The following is a 22355-nucleotide window of genomic DNA, read 5'->3' on the forward strand; positions in this document are numbered from 1 at the left end:
TACATGTTTTCCCATATTAAATGTTTGTAATTATTTACACTCCATTTTTGTAGATAATAGAGTTAATGGCATTTTAAGAAATTCTGTTTGATTTGAATAGATAAGTATGTAATTTCAGATTTTTGCTAATATTGCACTAATTTCTTTCTGTTAAATGTGTCTTCATAGATTATACACACTCTGCTTGCAGAAATACTTATCAGGGCTTTAATGGTGAGTATCCTCTTTTGTTTTCTCTTAAATAACGTTAAAGGAATGCATTTCAGTTTTTCTCTACATGCACATAAAGTAACAATGTAAAAAGCCAGTTCTACCTTGTTTCAGTCATTGTTTTGTCTCTTCATGTATCACTGCTCAGTGTTAATGTTGTCACACTATGTATAGTTTTTTAATTAAGGAATTTGGGAATCAGAAAAAGTCAGGGCTATTCAGTATAGTTTGACTCTTTTGTTGTGTTTGAATTATGATTCCTTTAATTTATTCCAAAAGGCCTTGACTACATTCTGAGTGATGAGTTACAAGAAACTAGTCGAGTTCTTTTTGCTGACTGAGAAGCTTTGGTATTGAATAATGTAGATTAAGTGGATTATTGTCTTGGTTTTATATCGCTTTTATTGTAATACATTTTGACCTTGTTTTTGAGGTCATTTGTTTTAGTGTCTAAATGTGTTTGTATATAAAGAGCTGTCTAGAGGAGCACATGAAGAAGCCTGATTGTTTACTTTATTTTTTTAAATATTTTTTTTAATGTTTACTTTTTGAGAGAGGGAGATAGAGTATGAGCAGGGGAGGGGCAGAGAGAGAGGGAGACACGGAATATGAAGCAGGCTCCAGGCTCCGAGCTGTCAGCACAGAGCCCATTGTGGGACTCAAACCCATGAACTGTGATATCTTGACCTGAGCTGAAGTTGGACACCCAACCGACTGAGCCACCCAGGAGTCCCTAAGCCTGATTGTTCATTGACTTAAGCATGACGTTAGAGTTGTGACTATAGAGCTAGATAAAATCATAAGAGGTAGGCAGAGTACAGTTGGATGTTATTTTGATAGTTATTAAAGTTCTGCCAGACAGGATGATAACACAAAAAAGAATGTGGAAGAATTCAGTGAGGTAAAAAAGGACCCCCATAGAGTGGAAGTACACATATTGATTGCCAGAGAAAAGGAAAATTCAGCTGTGTACAGAATATAATATATTCACAAAATAAAACTGAAGCAGGTGTACTAAATAAAACTATGTGCCATTTTATGAGAATAATTGCTGTCCAATTAATTTCTGTGTATCATCTTTAAGAATTTAGAGAAACTTTGTATTTGATGTGGGCTAAAAAAGCTCAATGTGTAGGAAGTAGTATATATTGAGTGCTGAAGAATACCTTTTTTTAAAGTTTATTTATTTTGAGAGAGAGAGCATGAGCAGGAGAAGGGCAGAGAGAGAGGGAGAGAGAGAATCCCAAGCAGGTTCTGAATTGTCAGCCCAGAGCTGGATGCAGGGCTTGATCTCACAAACTGAGATTGTGACCTGAGCTGAAATCAAGAGTTGGATGCTTCACTGACTGAGCTATCCACGTGCCTCTGGCTGTTGTTGTGATTGTTGTTGTTGTTTTCTTAATGTATTTTTGAGTAATCACTATACCCAACCTGGGGCTCACACTTACAACCCCAAGATCAAGAGTTGCATGCTGTACTAACTGATCCAGCTAGTTGCCCTTGAAGAACACAGTTTTGAACAGGAGAATGTCATAATAAAACTACCAGAGGAACTTTAATTTGTATCCACATTTAGGTAGATTGAAAACTGGAAACTTAGGAGTGCCTGGCTGGCTCAGTTGGAAGAGTGTGTGACTCTTGCTCTTGGGGTTGTAAGTTCAAGCCCCATGCTGGATGTAGAGATTTCTTAAAAATAAAATCTTAAAAAAGGAAAAGAAAAGAAAAAACTGGAAAATAAGCTAAAAAGCCATTTAATAAATTTAGGTGTTAGGATTTAAAGATCCTGAACTTGGGAGAAGACAGTAGTAATTTTGAAAATAGTAAGATGTTTCTAGAGAAAATTAACAGAACTTGCAGGCTGACTGACTAGTAATGAGTAGAAAATTGAGAAGGATGAATAAAAAGGAGTCCAAGATTTTAAACTGGAGTGAGTAGGACTAATATGTTCACCAAAGAGAGACATTTGGAATGATAAAAGGCTTCAATTTCTAGTAGTGTTTACCAGAGATTTGGATTTAATGTCTAAATGTAGGACTTTGACATGTAGAGTCATACCAGGCCAGAAGTTTATTTTCTTAGTGTACAGTGATGCAAAAAGAACTTTAGCAATTTCTATCACAGTGATGACTTTTTGTTTAAGAGATGCACTTTATTTTTTATTGAAGTATAATTGACATACAACATTACATTAATTTCAGGGGTACAGCATGATGATTCACTGTAGACATTGGGAAAATGATTACTGCAATAATTCTAGTTACCATCCATCACCATATATAATTAAATTTTTTTCTTATAATGAGAACTTTTAAGATTTAATCTCTTAACAGTTAAGTCATCATGTTATACATTATATCCTGTGACTTATTTTTTCCCCTCATGACTTATTTTTTTATAACTGGACTTTTGTACCTTTTGATTCCCTTTGCCCACCTGCACTCTCTCCCCTCTAGAAACCACTAACCTGTTCTCTGTATCGATGAGCTTGGCTTTTTTGTTTTGTTTTGTTTTGTTTAGATTCCACGTAACAGTATTTGTCTTGCTTTGTAACTTATTTCACTTAGCATAATGCCCTCAGGGTCTATCCATGTTGTTGCAAATGGCAAGATTTCATTCCTTTTTATGGCTGAGTCCTGTTCCTTGTATATGTGTACCCCATCTTTTTTATCCGTTCATCCTTTAGTGGACACTTAAGTTGTTTCCATACCTCTCCTATTATATAAATAAAGCTGCAACGAACATGGGGTGCATATATCCTTTTGGATTAATGTTTTACCAATGTTGTGAACTTTATTTTTTCTCTTAATTTTAGTTCCAACAGTGGTTTTCATCTGAGGGTGATTGTTAGATCCCCCTGGGGAGCTTTTCCAAAGTTTATCTGTTTAGGTCATACTCTAGTCCTCTTGAATCTTAGTTTTAAATAAGGGATCCCTGGTTGTGCATGTGATGAAAAAGTGCTGTGAATGACTTTGGAATGCATTGCTGGTTAAAGATCATTATTTGACAACACTTTGAGGTCTAGGTTATCTACACTTCATAATGAGGAACTTAATTTCAGAGATGTAATTTGACTTTATTCATTTAACAAATATTTCTTGAGTGACTGCTGTGTATTAGATACTATTCTCGGAACTGGCAATATAGCAATGAGCAAAATGGAAAATATTCTTGCCCTTGTAGGGAGTACAATCTAGTGGGATGAATTGGAGAATAAGCAAGATAAAGAAGTAACACATATTGTATATTAGATGGTAACAATTGCTTAGAAGAAAAAGGCCACAGAGGATGTTGGCGGTGGTGGTGGTGGTGGTGTGTGTGTGTGTGTGTCTCTGTGTCTCTGTTGGGGAAGGACTTGCTAAGGTGATCTTTGAGCACAGATTTGAGAAGGTGCGGATGCAAGCCATGGCTATCTAAAGGGAGAATGCTGTAGGCTTTAGCAAATATGAAGCCAAATGAAGCCAACAATACAATTCATTGTTAGCATTGTCTTTTCCAGCGATTGAAATGAAGTAGAAGGTACTGGAAAATATGTCAAGTACCAAATTTCCTCCACACCATTTCTTGGAAGGAAGTTGTATTTTCAATGATTCCATGTTTCCTTCCTGCCTCACAATAACTTTATATAAACAGCAGAGAAAAAAAGGAGAGCATTCGAGATAGAGGAAAGCAGGAATAAAGGTACAGCTGAGTACCTTGTGCTTCAGAGAGACTTAAGAATGTTTTGACTAGAGCTGATGATTTTTGCTGAGCAGTCTTAAGACAGAGTTAGAGTGGTGAGGTGTAGCCAGAGGCATTGAAAATCAAAGATAACTTGTTTATATCTAAGAGACAATAGAAAATAAAGACCTGAAAGAGTGGAGGGATTGAGCAGTGCAGATACAGAGAAAGAGCGTTCCCGGCAGAGGGAGCAGCAGGTGCAAAAATGGGTGTGTGCATACTGTGTTCTAGGAACAGCTGAGGGTCTAGTATACCTAGAGTGGAGCGATAATGGGAGGAATGGTAGATGATGAAGTTAAGAAGTGATAGGTAAATCATACAGGGCAGAATTTGTCAGATATAGCAGTTGCCTTCTTTTTTAATGTTTATTTATTTATTTTGAGAGCAAGCGAGTGAGCGAGCATGAGCTGGGAAAGGGGCAGAGAAAGAGGGAGAGAATCCCAAGCAGGCTCCACGCTGTCAGCACAGAGCCTGATGTGGGGCTCAATCCCACAAACCGTGAGATCATGACCTGAGCCAAAATCAAGAGTCGGACACTGAACCAAGTGAGCCACCCAGGTGCCCTACAAGTATTGACATTTTGGACTAGATAATTCTTTGTGGGGGGATGTCTTGTGCATTGTAGACTGTTCAGCGACATCTTTGGCCTCTGTGCACTGGATGTGAACAGCACCTGCCCTTTGGTTGTGAAAACCAAAAGTGCTTTCAGAGATTGTCAGATGTCCTCTGGAAGGCAAAATTGTCCTTGGTTCAAAGCCACTGGTATAGGGCCTTACGGATTATTTAAGGGTTTGGCTTTTACTTCAGGCAAAATGGGAAGCCATTGGAAGTTACTGAGCATTGAACTTTATTTATTTAAGTTTATTTATTTAAGTAATCTCCACAGCCAGTGTGGGGCTTGAACTCACGACCCCGAGATCAAAAGTTGGCATGCTTTTCCAGCTGAGCCAGCCAAGTACCCTGAACATGATTTAAATTCACATTTTAACAGATTTATTCTGGCTGTTTTCTTCAGAATAAACAGAAAGGAAGCAAAAGTGAAAGCAGGAAAACTAGTTAGGAGGCTGTTGTAGTAACGTAGATTTGAGATGCTGGTGGCCTGTATCAAAATGCTAGTAGTGTGGAGGTGGTGAACAGAGGTCCTATTTCAAGAGTTGGTGTGACACAGCTTGTTAATTATTTTGATAAGTCAGTTGTTTTTTCCTGTTACTCCTCAGCTCCTTCCTTATGATTTAATTGTAACTGAGTTTTAACATTTGTTGAACTTATAGAGTGATCAAAGCAATAGAATAGATTTGATTTAAAACATGAGGTCGGTAATAATAATAAAGACATGTTATATTCTTCTAGTTTTATTTATTTATTTAAAAAATATTTTGATGTTTATTTTTGAGAGAGAGAGAGAGACAGAGTGCGAGCGGGGGAGGTGCAGAGACAGAGGGAGACGTAGAATCTGAAGCAGACTCCAGGCTTTGAGCTGTCAGCACAGAGCCTGACATGGGGCTCGAATTCATGGACCGCGAGATCATGACCTTAGCTGAAGTCGGAGGCTCAACCGACTGAACCACCCAGGCTCCCTGTTCCAGTTTTATTTTTAAAGTGATTTCTGAAAAGTTCATTTGGTAACCTGGAAGAATGTTGTTTATACAGAAGCAGTCATCTTATAGAATCTATATCCCTATAATCATACTGATTACATACAGTATAAAGACTTTTCCTTTTTTCCTTTTTAATTAACTGAATAGTAACCATACTATGAATAATAAGCCAAAATCATTGCTATGTAGTTTTCTTAATTTTTGTGTACTCTACAGTGCCTGGCATAAGGTGGGTGTTCAATAAATAGTAGTAATTTATGACTGCATAGTGAAATAAAAACACAGAATAAAAAACTAAAAGATTTAATATTTGAAGGCAGCCTCTGCGAGCTCAAAATTGAAACTCACAGAAATAACAATATGAAACTTTTTGCTTTGTTTATCTAACTGAACTTAGCTCTAAGAGTATTTTTTAATATGAGGTTTAGAGGAAGGCTTTTTATTTTGAAATTTTTATTTTAATTTGAAAATTGCCCTCTATCTGAGATAATATAAGAATAAATTACCAACTCTAAAGACAGATAATTGACATTGGGCTCTCTGCTGAGCATGGAGCCCACTTAAAATTCTCCCCCCACCCCAATACCCTTCTCCCCCACTTGTGCTCTCTCTCTCTCTCAAAAAAAAAAAAAAAAGATAAATGACTATTTTATTAATCTAGAATTGTGTTGTCTAATATGGTAGCCATGAGCTGCATGTGACTGCACACTTGAATGTGGACAGTTGGAATTTAGATGAGCTATAAATGTAAATAATGCGCCCCATTTGAAGTCTTAGTATGAAAAATGTATTAATAAACTTACTGTGTTCTGTTATGCTTATTGGTACTTACAAGTTTTATATAATTCTAAATTTCACTGAAAAGCTCAAGTTTTATCATTGGCAGCAAATGCTGTTAGTTGTTTTCCTTTAAGTGACAGTTTTACTTTGTTCGTTTTTGAGAAAATGCCAAATGCTCTGTCTGTCTAGTAAAAATAGTATTCTTTGTAAAAGTGGCTAATTTCATTTCACAACCAAGCACTTGCACAATGGCTTTTCCTGGCAAAAACCTTGATACTTTGGTATGCAGCAAAATTGCTTTTTGTGCTACAGACACTACCAGAAAGAAATTGTACTGAAAAGTCATGGTTTAATAAAATTGATAATTCTTAACTGTTTCATCAAGGACATTTTTAAGTACAGATGGCTCTTTTTATTATTTTTTTACTGCAAGTGTGCAGTATTAAGGACTACAATGACTGCTAATATCCTTTGGTGCCATTACCTTGATTTGTGGTGAGGGACCTGCAGTTTTACCCACCAGTGCTTTTGCATCTTCAGTGCAAATGTCAGCACTGTGAAAAAGGCAAATAATGTTGTAGTGTTATTTATGAAAATAGTTTGATCTTGTGGATCCCTGAAAAGGTCCTAGCAACTCGCAGTGGTGAAGAGACTATTCTTTGAGAACAGTGGTTCTGGGGCATGTACAAAATTAGTAGAAATCAGACCCTGCCCACAAGATGAGTGTACATTTAGGATGAGGCCACAAATAGCAGAACATAAGGCAGAGAGAGTATCCTAAGCACCGTATAAGAGCTATAGACTTTTAGGTATTTAGAAGAAAGAGATGATAATCAACTGAGATGGTATCATTAAATTTGATCTTAAAAGGGTTAGTATTTGAAATGGACTTTTAAAAGATGAGAAGATTTTAAAAAAATTGTTTTTTATTATATTTATTTATATTTGAGAGACAGAGTGAGACAGAGCACAAGCGGGGGAGGGGCAGAGAGCGAAGGAGACACAGAATCTGAAGCAGGTCCCAGGCTCAGAGCAAGTGTTTAGCACAGAGCTCGACACTGGGCTCGAACCCACAAACCGTGAGATCATAACCTGAGCCGAAGTCGGTCACTTAACTGACTGAGCCACCCAGGCACCCTTAAAAGTGAGAATATTTTAAGAAGCAGATATTTGGGGTGTTAGCTGGGAGTGTTTCACATAGAAGCAACAGCATAAAGCTAGAAGGGTGGATACATATTGAACTTTGAGAAAATAATGTCATCTCTTTGGACTGTAGTTCCCTAATCTATAAAGCAAGAAGATTGAATTTTATCATTTAGGTTGCTTCCAGCTTTAAAGTCTCAAGATTCTGAGTGATATTTTTGTGAAGTTGTTGCTGTTGTCATTATTATTAGGACCAGAAATATTTAAGTGGTTGTAATTAAAATTTAGTGTTTTAAAAAATGTAAATTAAGGTATTTGCTCTTTGTATATTGTTGTATTTATTAGTGTATAAAATTTGAGGAGGGTGACAATAAAGGATTTTAAAGGACTTTATAAGACACATTCTAAATGATTTAAAAATACCATTTTTATAATCATAGTAAATTTATTTTATTACCTCTTTCGTTGTATTTTTTACATCTTAGGTTGGGATATAGATGGAATTGGCAGTGTAATAAGACATACTTAGTACCCTTAATGTATTAGAATTTGTTTTGTGTGTGTTTTGTATTGCTAGAGTTCACATTCATTCCCTATTCAGAGTATTTGAGGATTTAAATATTTGTTGAGTTGTTATTTATAGGTGTAATACCACAGGTTGGTCCCCTACTCCATGATTTTTACTTTTTAAAAATGTCTATTTCGGTTAGTATATGAACAAATTTAAATTAGGCTAATTGAAAATGTGGCTGCTTCTGAGTTTTTAGATCTTTTGAGAGCAGCTAGATGCAAAAAAGTATACTTAGAACAAAGTTTTTCTTCTTGACATTAATAAATGATTTTTTTTTGAGAGTAGGAATTATTATTAATTATGTACTATGGAATAAGCTAATACAGAACCTTAAAGTAGCACCCTAGTCAAATAGATGTTGATTAAATTAAAAATAATTCTAATATAGAACTTTCTTAGTTGATAATGTTTTTTTGAAAAATAGGTTTTATTAGCAAATCTGATTATTCAGTAGATTATCATTTGTGAGGTTTTTTCCTTCCACGTCTACTGTGAGTTTAGCTTAAATGTTAATGATGAATTATTATCTCAGATCATTGATAGGAATATCTTGTGTTTTATGCAAAGATTCCTGAAGAGGATGGTATATCTTACTGACCTTTTGTTACTGACTCTGTTTTAGGAATGGATCGTGATTATGGCCCCGGATCTTATGGAGGTCTGACATTCAAGGATATTTATCTAAAAATTCTTCTTTTGAGTGCCAGTAAAGGTGAGCATCATTTAATTTTTTTCTTTTTAAACTCTTTATAGGGATGGACCGTGACTATGGCCATGGATCCTATGGGGGTCAAAGATCCATGGACTCCTACCTAAACCAGTCATATGGCATGGACAATCACAGTGGTGGTGGTGGGGGTAGCAGGTAAATTGCTTAATCACTTGGCCAAATGATTAGATGACTATAAGATTCTGGATATTTTAATTTAAGTATTCCTTAGGCATGTTATGATGCTTGAATTTCACTATTTGGTATTGAATAATCACTTTAAATGTTTAGAGGTGTTAATTAATGTTTATAAAAATTACCTCAGGATTACTGGCAGACATTATTTTAGGAAAACTTCAAGTAGCTATTTTCATTTCACTATAATAGAGTAAGCTTTTCTGTCTTTTAGTAGTGAACTCTTTTTTTTTTTTTTACTTCCTTTACTTTTAACTCCTCATCAGTCAGAATGTTCTGAACAAATGATATAAAAATGTTATTGGAAATATTATCTGTGAACCTTTTTCTTTATGATTTTTAAAAGTGTCTTTTCTGATGTGGGGTGTTCTATAAAGCAGCAAAGCAGTCTTTGACTGGAATGGGTTTAACTGAACCAGTCTAGCAACATTCAGTTTTCTGAGAAACATTTAAGGTAGTTATTCTTTTAATTTTAATTTTAGAGTAAGTTGTAGGAGCAAATTGTAATAATAAAATGTTCTTTAAGTCCATATCTAGGTTATTTATTGGCAGATACTACTTAGACCAAAAACACTTGTGCTCTAAGCTAGGAGCATTGTATTAAAGCCATGAATACTATACCTTTGCTTATTTTAATGCACTAGAGTTTAGATTGTTTTTATATTTTACTGTTGATACTGTGTAAAGCTTAACACTAGTTGAACTACTCAGGCCGTAGGGTTGACCACATTTCAGGCAAAGAGTGTATACCTTTTAAGGCACAGATATTTCTACTAAGTATAACTAGTTAGGTAACATTTGAAACTATCCTCCTTCTTCATAAAATGAAGGATCCGGATTCCTTAAGGATGGACTGAATGATGCTTTACTTTCCTTCTTTCTGCTTCAAGTGTGCCACTATGGTTTAATAGTAGAGGAAAATCAAGAAAATGAACAGATACAACAATTTTGCTTATGTGATAGATGTTTTAAAAAGAGCTGGAAAGAGGAATAATTTTTATACGGTTACCAGGATTCAGAAATAAATAGTACATTCTATTTAGTGATCTGTAAATAATTGAAGTAATGTAACACATTTAACTGTTTTAATATATCCGTTACTGCCCTATTGCATTGTAAATGTGATGTGGATAAACTATGTAGATGTTATCGTTTATCTCATGTGTAATTGTGGGCCTTTATAAAACTATGTTGTAAGCTATGAAGCAACTTTTGTAATCCATGCTTTGGATTTGTGAGAAGTAAGATGATTTGTTTCTTCTGTTGATTCTATTAAAACCTTGAGGAGACGGTGTGCTCCCTTTTTTAGAGTAGTTTTATGTGATAATTTCCTACCAGGAAATAATTTTTTAAATAATTGAAGATATAAAATGTACTCTTTCTCATCTGCCTTGAAAATTCATATGCAGAGGATATATGTTCGTGGTCTTTTACTTTTATGTTCTATTTTATGTGCTTATTCTTCTAGATTTGTTAGATTTGCTAGTCTACAAGTAGAAAGTGACTGAGGATTGATTATTGACCTTACCCAAAGTTGGGCAGGATATCAAATTTTGTAAGCAGAGATAATTCTCCAAATTTTGACTGCTACAGACACAAGCAGTTTTGTTACATAGATTATTAGGGGTGCAAAAAGGATCTCTTCTGTGTCACAAATAGCCTATATTGGTATAGTCTTCAATTTATGTCCCTATTGAAAGCCAAAATATTGTAAATATTTGGTATTTTCCAGTACTAGGGATGGATTCAAAGAAAGTTTGAGTAGTTTGTGAACTTTAGCAAATGACTTTTTCCAAGACTAGGGCTGGGCTTAAATACTGACAGACAAATCTTTTTAATAAAATAGAAAAGCTGCCACAAAGCAGATTTTTAAGCTAAGGTTTACTTAACTCAATTCATATTTAAAAACTGACTCAGATAGCTTTCTATCTGGTCTCATGTTGAACTGCCCAGCCCTAATCAGGGTGTGAATAAAAGTAGAACTGTGCAAACCAGTATGGTATAAATGAATTTTAGTTGATAAATGTCATCTGATAATTTGTCTTTTGAATTGTCTAACATTAGTAAGCTTACTTTTGTTTTTTCCCTCACTGTGCAACTTTTCCAGGTTTGGACCTTATGAGTCTTACGACTCCAGGTCTTCTCTGGGTGGGCGAGATCTGTACAGATCTGGCTATGGTTTTAATGAACCCGAACAAAGCCGCTTCGGAGGTAGTTATGGTGGTCGATTTGAGAGCTCCTACCGGAATAGCCTTGACTCTTTCGGAGGTAGAAACCAGGGCGGGTCTAGCTGGGAAGCACCTTACTCCCGTTCAAAATTGAGGCCTGGGTTTATGGAGGACAGAGGAAGAGAGAATTACTCTTCCTACAGCAGTTTTTCTTCACCCCATATGAAGCCTGCACCTGTAGGCTCTCGGGGGAGAGGAACGCCTGCTTATCCTGAAAGTACGTTTGGAAGCAGAAACTATGATGCTTTTGGAGGACCATCAACAGGCAGAGGCCGAGGCCGAGGAGTAAGTACAACAGAATCTTTTCAGATTCTTTTCACTAGTCACTCTTTTAAACCCTTTCAAGACCACGGTTTTCAACTAGAATAAACACTGTTCATCCCAGTGTATTTTGAAGCAAAGCTGAATCATAAGCATAATTTTTAGGTTGCCTGTAAAAGTTTTTCCAGCACTTCAGAAAACAAGTGGCAGTGTGAGATGATTGTTCATAGTTTTGCCAAATCTCCCTTTATTAAAAAGGTGAGGATATTAGGTTTTGGTCTAAAAGGGGTTAAAAGGAGTTGCATTTTTCCTTGTAAAACACTAGCAGTTTTGCTGGTGGGACAGTTCTTGGATTATTGTAAAAGGTAACCAACCCTTTGGAGTTTTTGAGTAGGTTAAAGGTGCAATGTATGATAAAATGTTTATACTTTGCTGCTAACTCTAGCACATAGAATTTCTTCAGAGCTCCATATTTCACATATAACACAAGGGACTAAAAGTCGGTAATAATAGATGAGGGTAGCTTAGCTATGTTTACATGGTGAAGAAGTTGATATGTCTAATAGGTTGTAGAATGATTTGTGGTCAATATAATTACTAACTTACTCTCTTGCAATATGTCCTGTTGCTGGGTGTTTCGTTTTCCCTTGTGTCACTAGTTTTTACTATTGAGAAATAAGCTCCTACTTGTACAGACATGTCTCTGGCTCCTTCCTAGGAAGTAATCTTTTGTAAATTATTGCTTACATGAATAAATATACCAGTCTTCAAGTGTTTTATTTCAGGACATAGTATAAAGAGAATGACTTATGTTCTTAGGTAACTTGACTGACATGAAATTTTACTAGTAAGTGTATGTAGATTGTGGAGTTATATAGTTTGGTCATATGAAAGATATTGTATTTTTGCCTTAATGTAAGAAATGGTTTAATTAAGTCAGTTACTCTTAATAGTCTCTTTGCAGAGGAAAGTACTTCTGATAAAAAATGTAGTAGGGCACATGTTTTTGTCTCTTCATTGGCTTTTGGTACATCAGTGTAGTTTGTCCTTTTTGTGTAGAAATTTTGCATTGATAACAGTTACCCTTTACTGATGTAAAATGCATTGCACCTTTAATGGATAATTAATGAAGATATTTCTAATGTGACTCTATAAGTTACCTGGAAACACTAAACTATTCAAGTTTACTAGGTTAGATAGGGATTCCTAAGCATATATATAAATGTAAGCAACTGATACGTTGCTCTTCCACCATAATTAATGACTATAGGTTAATTGAAAATTGTTGGGGTTAGTAGGCTTTGGGTTTTGAAATTGAAAATCGATTCCAGTTTGAAAATTTGGAAAACACTTAACATTTTTCATGCTGTATATTACTTTAGGCAAATGATTTTTTTCTTAATGAGACTTCAAATATCAATTTTGTTTTCACAATAGAAAAACAGGTATTCCTGTACTTTGTGTTCACCATTCTAGTCTGAATGGACTTTTCTTTCTTTCCTCCTGTTAATGAAGTAGATGAACCAACAGGACTTTTCTTTTTTAATCTTCACTTGTACAATTCCCATTGGATCCTTCTCTTCAGATTACTCCTCAGTCTTTATCTTCTAAAAGTAAGGTTAGCAGAATAAATTTCTATGGACATGTAGCCTCTTGGTGTAGTGGATTTTGTTAACGATAAGAGAAGAGAAAGGGACACAAGAGTCGTTTGGTTGCATGACTCTTCGTCTGTAAACTTTTGCTTCTTGGGCTTCTGGGTCAGAATATGTTTCTCTAGGTAAGAATGTGAATGGAACGTCAGATGTAATTCTTTATCTGAAGTGTGTCCTGGAAGTTGATGCATGGTTATGCTTTAACTCTCCTATTTCATACTAATGTTCCATCTCGCCTTCTCATTCCCTTTTTCAACAGGGAGAAATCCTAAATGATTTCTGGATCTTTTTTACTTCAAACTTCATATATGGTCTTCTTTATGCATCTTAGTTTTAAGCCAGGTTTTAGTGAAATAAAGATGTCTTTTTAGGTCTTTTCATGGGAAAACATCAATTAGGAACTCTGAAGAGGAGTTGTCAGAGAGTTGTACAAGTGGTAATAATCTGACAGGCACATTTGCTGTTTATGATCTCAATTTTGAATTGTAAACATTAAAAAAATAGGTAGGAAATATCCATATTTGTTTTACTGGAAATAAAAATACTAATTCACTGGATTTGAGTTCATGTAATAATTTACAAAGGTTTTCCATGTGTTTATTCAGAGCGGACATGTAAAATTTAGTTCAGTTCTGGGTAATTTTCAGGTGAAAATTATTAGATAGATAACAGGTAAAATTTGTGTGAATTCATACTTTATCTTTAGATATTATGCTAATATTTCTTGATTTCACAAATTTGCAGCATATGAGTGATTTTGGAAGCATTCATAGACCTGGAATTGTTGTTGACTATCAAAACAAACCCACCAATGTGACAGTTGCTGCTGCAAGAGGAATAAAGAGAAAAATGATGCAACCATTTAATAAGCCTGGTGGAACCTTTATCAAGAAACCCAAGCTAGCAAAGCCTGTGGAGAAGATGAGCCTCAGCAAATCACCCAGTAAGTGAGAAAACATAATTGCTATGGCTTATGGTACTTCTAGTTTTTAAAAAATTTAATGCTTTAGATAATTTTTTCATGTTCATATGACAAACTGCATAGTAGTTTCAACTGTAGAAATTAGATCCATTGAATCACATAGTGTAGTCACTAATCACTCATAAACATCAAAATTACCCAGAGACACTTTTTAAAAATGCACATGCCCTGGTCCACCCCTCTTCCCTGAGTCCTTATTTAGGATGGAGTCAGATCATCTATATGTGTTAAAAGGCTTCTCACATGATTTTGATTCAAAGTTTTGTCTTGGGTGTTATATTTGTTGTTGGAAGGTACTGCTGAGGATGTAGTATTCTTACATTATACAGAATCCCCTTTATGAGGACAAAGGGAAGACATTTTTCATGGTTCTTGGTTCATGGAAAAGGTGTGTTTCTTCTGGAAATTTAATTTGCTTTTAATTTTGTGGACTGACGACTCTTAGAGACAGTCACATTTTCCATCTGTACATTGTTAAAAAATTGAGAGCCAATCTGAAAATGAAATGAAGAAAACCATTTCATTCATATTAGCATCAAGAAGACTAAATAGGTAAATTTAGCAAAAGTAGTATAAAACTTAAAACAGTATTCAAAACCTACAAAACATTGTTGAAAGAAGTTTAAGAAGATCTAAATAAATGGAAAAACTAAATAAATGGTTCAAAGATCATAAGATTTAATGTTAAGATGGTTATATTCCCCAAACTGATCTACAGATTTATTAGCACAATCCCTGTTAGAATTCCACCTGACTTCTTTGCAAAAATTGACAAGTTGATTCTAAAGCTCATAAGGAGTTGCAAGGGATCTAAAATAGTGAAAACAGTCCTAAAAAAGTGAAACAAAATAGAAAGACTTATACTTCACCTTACTTGGAAAGACTCAACACTTCTCAGTCATCAAGGCAAAAATAAATATAAAAAAACAAAAAGTAATTCAGTGTACATGTAAAAATAGACAAAATATTTGGTGTATATTATTTTGCTGTTATGTGTTTTCACAAAGAAGTCTGAAGAAGACCTTTTGTTAGCTTTTATTTAGGTACATCCTTGACTGTCATGTAGTTTAGTCAAGTATACTTGATTTCGTGTAGAGATATGTTACAAAGTTAAAAAATAAAATAAAACAGCATAGATAAGTAACAGTAATTTGGCTCTGAACTTTTTTTTAATAAAAAAAGCTTTATTGAGATATAATTCACACACCTTATAATTCATCCATTTAAAGTGTTCCAATCATTGGTTTTTAGTGTATTCACAGATATGTGCAAATATCACTAATCTATTTGAGAACATTTTCATCTCCTCTCAGAGACCTGGTACCCTTTAGGCATTACCCCCAACAAACCCCACAGACCAGAGCAACTACTAACTTACTTTCTATCTTTATAGATACCTGTATTCTAAACTTACATATGAAAAAAAAAATTGTATAAAATGTGGACTTCTGTAATGGGCTTCTTTCACTTAGCATAGTCTTTTCAGGGTTCATTCAAGTTACAGCAGGTATTAGTACTTCATTCCATTTTATGGCTGGAAATATTCCACTATATGAACAAATCAAATTTTCTTTATTCATTCACTGATGGGTATTTGGGTTGTATCTACCTTTTGGGGACTATGAATAGTGCTGTAAACACCTGTGTATAAGTTTTTGTGTGAGCATGTGTTTTCATTTCTCTTAGATATATATCTAGGAGAAGTGCTGGATCATATAGTGTAATCATTTGAGGAACCACCTGTTTTCCAAAGCATCTGCACCATTTTACATTCCCACTAGCAGTAGATGAGAGTTCTGATTTTTCTATATCCTTGCTATGGCTTGTTATCTATTTGATTCAAACCATCCAGGTAGTATGCAATGGTATCTCATTGTGGTCTTGATTTACATTTCCCTAATAACTAATGGGTGGGCATTTTTTCTCGTGCTTATTGGCTCTTCATATACCTTTCTTGGAAAAATGCACGTTTAGATGTTCTGCTCACTTATTAGTTGGGCTATTTGTCTTTTTATTGAGTTGAAAATATTCTTTATATATTCTAGCCATCTCTAACTTATAGAGATAAAAACACAGACTTAAACATTCAACCTTTATTGATGGGGGAGTGGGAGGGAGGGGAAAGTGGGTGATGGGCATTGAGGAGGGCACCTGTTGGGATGATCACTGGGTGTTGTTTGCAAACCAATTTGACAATAAATTTCATATTTCAAAAATAAAACAAAACAAAAAAAACCCAGTCAACCTTTACATGAAACAAAAATTTAAAACTTAGACAATAAGAACAAAAAGGATAAAATTAAATACTGTCAGGCTATTGTCAGGTACTCTGATTTAATTCTGTTTGTTTTGATCATTGATGATGAATTTTAATAAACTTTTGCTTTAAGAAAATTATAATATATGCAATGTTGAAAAAAGGATTTAGCTTATTTACTCACCTAGTTTTTGTTGTTTTCTTGTGAGAGAGAGCATGTGTGTGGGGGAGAGGGGCAGTGGGAGAGGGAGGGCGAGGCAGAGAGAGAGAGGGAAAAAATATCGATAGATAGGAAGAAGGAAGGAAAAAGAAAGGAAAGAAAGAATGAATACCCCAAGCAGGCTCCATGCTCAGCTCAGAGCCTGATGTGCGGCTTGATCCCACGACCCTGGGACCATGCCCTGGGCCAAAACCAAGGGTCAGATGCTCATTTGACTGAGCCACCCAGATGCCCCTTAACTAGTATTTATTAAAAATGATCTCTTTGAAAGCACTTTATTATTTTTTTTAATTTTTTTTTTTAATTTTTTTTTTCAACGTTTATTTATTTTTGGGACAGAGAGAGACAGAGCATGAACCGGGGAGGGGCAGAGAGAGAGGGAGACACAGAATCGGAAACAGGCTCTAGGCTCCGAGCCATCAGCCCAGAGCCTGACGCGGGGCTCGAACTCACGGACCGCGAGATCGTGACCTGGCTGAATGTCGGACGCTTAACCGACTGCGCCACCCAGGCGCCCCTTTAATTTTTTTTTTTAACGTTTATTTATTTTTGAGACAGAGACAGAGCATGAATGGGGGAGGGGCAGAGAGAGAGGGAGACACAGAAACGGAAACAGGCTCCAGGCTCTGAGCCATCAGCCCAGAGCCCGACGTGGGGCTCGAACTCACAGACCGTGAGATCGTGACCTGAGCTGAAGTCAGACGCTTAACCGACTGAGCCACCCAGTCGCCCCTGAAAGCACTTTAGAAACAAGAGGTCAAACTGCCAAAGCTACTTCAAAATATTTCTATAAAAGTTTAAAATCAGGAAATGCCAACTTCAGTGACAGATATAAACAATATAAATCACAGACATGACACATCAAAAGTAAAAATTTACAAGGTAAAATAGTATACAATTTAATTTCAAAAAGTTTCAATGACAAAATAACACCTTGTTTTATTGTACATGTGACAACAAAAGCAAATTCAAATAATAAATATTATGTGGGGCACCTGTGTGGCTCAGTTGGTTAAGCATCTCTTAATTTCGGTTCAGGTCATGATCTCATGGTTTGTGAGTTCAAGCCCTGCGTCAGGCTCTGCGCTGATGGTGCAGTGCATTACTTACTTAAGAGAAAAAGAACTAGACATAGACATGTCCTTAAGATAAAAATACTGAATAACTAGGAATGTGTGTTCTCTGGAAGACCAGAAATAGTTTCTAAGTCCCTAATTCTGCTTAGACAATCTAAACTCTGACCATCTAATTGTGTCTTTGTATTTTCCCAAATTCATTCTCAACAGTCACTATTTTGCTGAATATTAGGTCCAGGTAAGTTATAGAAGACATTGAGAGTCTAGAGTAAGATCTGCCATATTCTTCGTCTTTCCTCCATTAAAAGAAAGGTTGGGGGAGGAGGGGTGTGGAAGCACAAAAGCTTTTAATTTTGATAAAGTCTAATTTATCTATTTTTCTTTGGCTGCCCAGTTCTTTTGGGTGTATATCTAAGAATTCCTTGCCAAATTCCAAAGTCATAAAGATATACTCCTATGTTTTCTTGGAAGAGTTTTCTAGCTATAGTTCTTGCATTTAGGTCTTGTATTTTAGCATTTGCATGTGGCTGTCCAGTTGCCCAGCACCATTTGTTGCAAAGACTGTTCTCTCCCAACAGAATAATTTCGGCATCCTTGCTAAAAACCAGTTGACCAAAGTTTTATGAGTTTATTTCTGGACTCCCAATTCTGTTCTGCTAATCTATAGGTCTGTCCTTGTGCCAGTAACACAGTATCTTGATTATCGTAGCTTTGTAGTAAGTTTGGAAATCATGAAGGGTGAGTCTTTCTATTTTGTATTTCTTTTTAGGATTGTTGTCACTACTTTAGATCCCTTCCTTATGAGCTTTAGAATCAACTTGTCAATGTTTGTAATGAAATCAGTTAGAATTCTGATAGGGATTGCATTAAATCTGTAGATCAGTTTGGGGAGTACAACCATCTTAACAACGTTAAGTCTTCTAATCTCTGAACCATTTATTTCCATCTTCTTTAACCTCTTTTCAACAATGTTTTGTGGTGGTTTTTTTTTTTTTTTTTTTGTAAGTTCATCCTATATGTCTACCTACCTATCTTCTTATTTATATAATCTCTACACACAACATGGGGCTCAAACTCACAACTCTGAGATCAAGAGTCTCATGTTCTTCCAACTGAGTCAGCCGGGGACCCCTGTTTTGTAGTTTTTAAGTACTGTGTAAGTTTTACATTTCCTTTGTTAAATTTATTCCTATTTAGTTTTGTTGATGCTAATATGAATGAAATGGTTTTCTTAATTTCATTTTCAGTTTGCCTCTCAGTTTTTTAACAATGTACAGATGGAAAATGTGACTGTCTCTAATTGTCAGTCCACCAGATTAAAAGCAAATTAAATTTCCAGAAGAAATACACCTTTTCCTGGTACCAAAAACCATGAAAAATTTCTTCCCTTTGTCCTCATAAAGGGGATTCTGTGTAATATGATAATACTACATCCTCAACAGTACCTTCTAAAAATAAATGTAATATCCAAAGCAAAACTTTGAATCAAAATCATGTGAGAAGCCTTTTAAAACATACAGATGATTTGACTCCATCCTAAATAAGGATTTAGGGAAGAGGGGTAGACCAGGGCATGTGCATTTTTAAAAAGTGTCTCTGGGTAATTTTGATGTTTATGAGTGATTAGTGACTACACTAGGTGATTCAAAGGATCTAATTTCTACAGTTGTAATTACTCTGCAGTTTGTCATGAACATGAGAAACTTACTTAAAAGCACTGAAGCCATAGGGGTGCCTGGGTGGCTCAGTCGGTTAAGCGTCCGACTTCGGCTCAGGTCATGGTCTAATGGCTCTTGGGTTCAAGCCCCATGTCGGGCTCTGTGCTGACAGCTCGGAGCCTGGAACCTGCTTCAGATTCTGTGTCTTCATCTTTCTCTCTCTGCCCTTCCCCATCTTGGGCTCTGTCTCTGTTTCTCTCTCTCTCTCTCTCTCAAAAATAAACAAACATTTAAAAAATTAAAAAAAAAAAAAAACAAAACACTGAAGCCATGGTAATGATATTCAAATGAATGAAGTTTAAGAAATGCTGGTTAATCTCAAACTGATTTTTCTGGTGAGTTCAATTTAGATTGTGATCACCAAATATACCTTGCATGTTTAATGCTTTATGAAGTGGGAACTGAAAAGGGAGGATGGAAAAATGATATTTAATTTTGACTCTTGTTGATATCCTAGCAAAAACTGATCCTAAAAATGAAGAAGAAGAAAAGCGACGTATTGAGGCTCGGCGAGAAAAACAAAGGCGCAGAAGAGAAAAAAACAGTGAGAAATATGGAGATGGATACAGGTTTGTGCTTAGTAGAGTCTGAAAATTGGTCTTATTAAAAAACAGTTTCCTAGGAAATGCAAATACATCAGTTGGAATGTGAGAAAATTCATGGGGTCAAATGAAAAGGCTTGATCAAAGATATATAGGAATATTTTTGATTCTTGGTATTTATGTGCAGTCACACTGAGAAAAATAAGAAACAAGAGTTCCATCCCTAATGGTAATTTAAAAATAAAAAATACCTAGAAATACAGTATTCTTAAAAAAGAAATATGTGTCATGACATGAAGAAAACCACAGAGTCTTGAGATTTGACTACATGGAGACATAGTGATATTCTTGGATAGAAAAACTAAATAGTAGAAATGTAACAAGTGTCGTCAATCTTGATTCCAAAGAAGATTCTGTAAAAGAAGAGTAGATGAGTAGGTACTAGCTTTTCTAGATAATCGAAACATTTGAAAGCTGTAATAGTTAAAAATATGTGGCACTAAAAAAAGGCTATTAGTATAATAGGATTATTAACCTCTAAATACATGTGTTATATGTAAGAATGTAATATATAATACAAATGTTGCAAACAAAAGGAGAATTGCTTAAAAGGGGGGGGTTGCTTGAACAACTGAACAATAAGAAAAATAGTTTAGATCCTCTTCTTACACCAGTGAAGATGAATCCATTGGATTAAAGAACCTACAAAATGGAAAATAACAGGAAAATAAAATAGAATATTTTAATTGCTGCAGAAGTGTTTTTTCTAGGCTTAAAAGTGGTAGATTAAATTACAAAGGAAATAATGACCACATTAGTTTCAATAAAACTTTACACCTTGAAAACAGACAGACTTGGAAAATATTATAAACACAAGAATGATTAATATCTAAGGTAAACATCACCCAACCAGTATTTTTTAAAAAGTAAAAACAAGATGCCTAATATATGATTGGGTGAAGGAACAATAGCTAGTTCATAGTTTTAGGGGAAACGCTGAAACTCATTGTAAGATAAACTGGGAATTTAAATAATAGCATGGCATTTTATTAGGAGAAAAGAAACATTGATTTACTAACATGGATACAATCAAAGCACATACTTATAATTGCTGGTAACCAAATAATATGGTTTTAACTACTGGGAAGCAGTTTAACAGTCCTTAAAAATGTCTTGAATTTTTTTATAGTCCATGATCTCTCCAGGAAGATAATGTAAAAGTAGAAAAGTTTAATCTAAAAAGCTGCCCTTTACAGCATTATTTATAATAGCTCCAGACATGAAACAAATATCAGCGACAGAGAGTAGTCAAGTATGTGTAAATTTTGACACATCCCTCTATGGGGTCTTAGGCCATTGTTGAAAATGAAGGCTATAAAGCCTGTAGTAACATGGAGAAAATGCAGGCAAAATAGAAAAAAAATATATATATAACGTGTAAAGTTGTGCATGAAAACGTCTAAGAAAATTTCTCAAAAGGACAGTATTTGATCCTTCTTTCGTCATCTTTCTCTGAAATTGCTGCTTATGCTAGGAAAATAAAATCTTGAAAAGTTAATTTGTGTAGCATGAGGGGAATGAAATATTACATGTAAGTGAATTTTCTATATGTCTAAAACTTTATCTTAGTTCAGAAAATAATATTTTAAGAGCAGCATCTGCAGACCTTTCCATGGAGATATGTTTACGTTGTCCGTTTTCTTTCATATTAAACAGGATATTCTTTGTTACTATTTGGTTGTAACATATACATTGATTTTATTTATGTAAAATGTGGTAAAAGAAAATTCAGTTGCATCTGAATTCCCAGATTTTTTTGTTTGCTTAGACTGTCTTTGATTTTAGTGAGATAGGTATTGCATTTGGCCCATAAACCACATGGGGGTTCTGGGTGCTAATTCTCCAGAGTTACAAATCTGTAACTTTGGATTCCTCCAACACTTCTTATAGCCACCTGATGACTGGAAGCCTTACTGAGAACTTAAACAGTTGATAAACATATTCTGTATGTTATTTGTATTATATACTGTATTCTTATAATAAAGTAAGCTAGGGAAAAGAAAAAATATATATTTTTTAAAGTTTATTTATTTTGAGAGAGAGAGAGCACACGTGAGCGGGGAAGGGGAAGGGGCAGAGAGAGAGAGAGAGAGAGAGAGAGAGAGAGAGAATCCCAAGCAGTCTCTGTGCTGTCATTGTAGAGCCAGACCTGGGGCTGGAGCTCAAGAACTGTGAGATCATGACCTGAGCCAGAATCAAGAGTCAAGACGCCTAACCAACCGAGCCACTTGGTTTTCCTAACGAAGAGAAAATACATTTACAGAACTATACTATAAAAAATCTGTGTATAAGGCACCTGTGCAGTTCAAACCCCTTTTGTTTAAGCTGTACTTCTGTAATCTCTGTCCAGCTTTAATAACCTTTTCCTGTGCTCTTTCTGATATGTTACTCCTAATTTGTTGCCACCTGAGAAACAATAGGATTAAGCTTCTTAAG

At 35.2% G+C, this 22355-nt stretch overlaps 1 protein-coding gene across 1 annotated transcript in view; it reads left to right on the forward strand.

Annotated features, from left to right (window-relative positions):
* ZNF326 (zinc finger protein 326) overlaps window positions 1-22355 on the forward strand; it is a 36683-nt gene that overhangs the window by 3071 nt on the left and 11257 nt on the right. The window contains exons 2-7 of the mRNA XM_086715175.1: window positions 169-213; window positions 8642-8677; window positions 8773-8884; window positions 11031-11436; window positions 13809-14007; window positions 19775-19886. Coding sequence (XP_086571301.1) covers window positions 169-213; window positions 8642-8677; window positions 8773-8884; window positions 11031-11436; window positions 13809-14007; window positions 19775-19886 — 910 coding nt within the window. The remainder of the gene's footprint in view (window positions 1-168; window positions 214-8641; window positions 8678-8772; window positions 8885-11030; window positions 11437-13808; window positions 14008-19774; window positions 19887-22355) is intronic.

This window comes from Puma concolor, chromosome C1, assembly GCF_028749965.1.
Source record: "Puma concolor isolate L17-30 chromosome C1, mPumCon1.1.hap2, whole genome shotgun sequence".
Classification (NCBI taxonomy): Eukaryota; Metazoa; Chordata; class Mammalia; order Carnivora; family Felidae; genus Puma; species Puma concolor.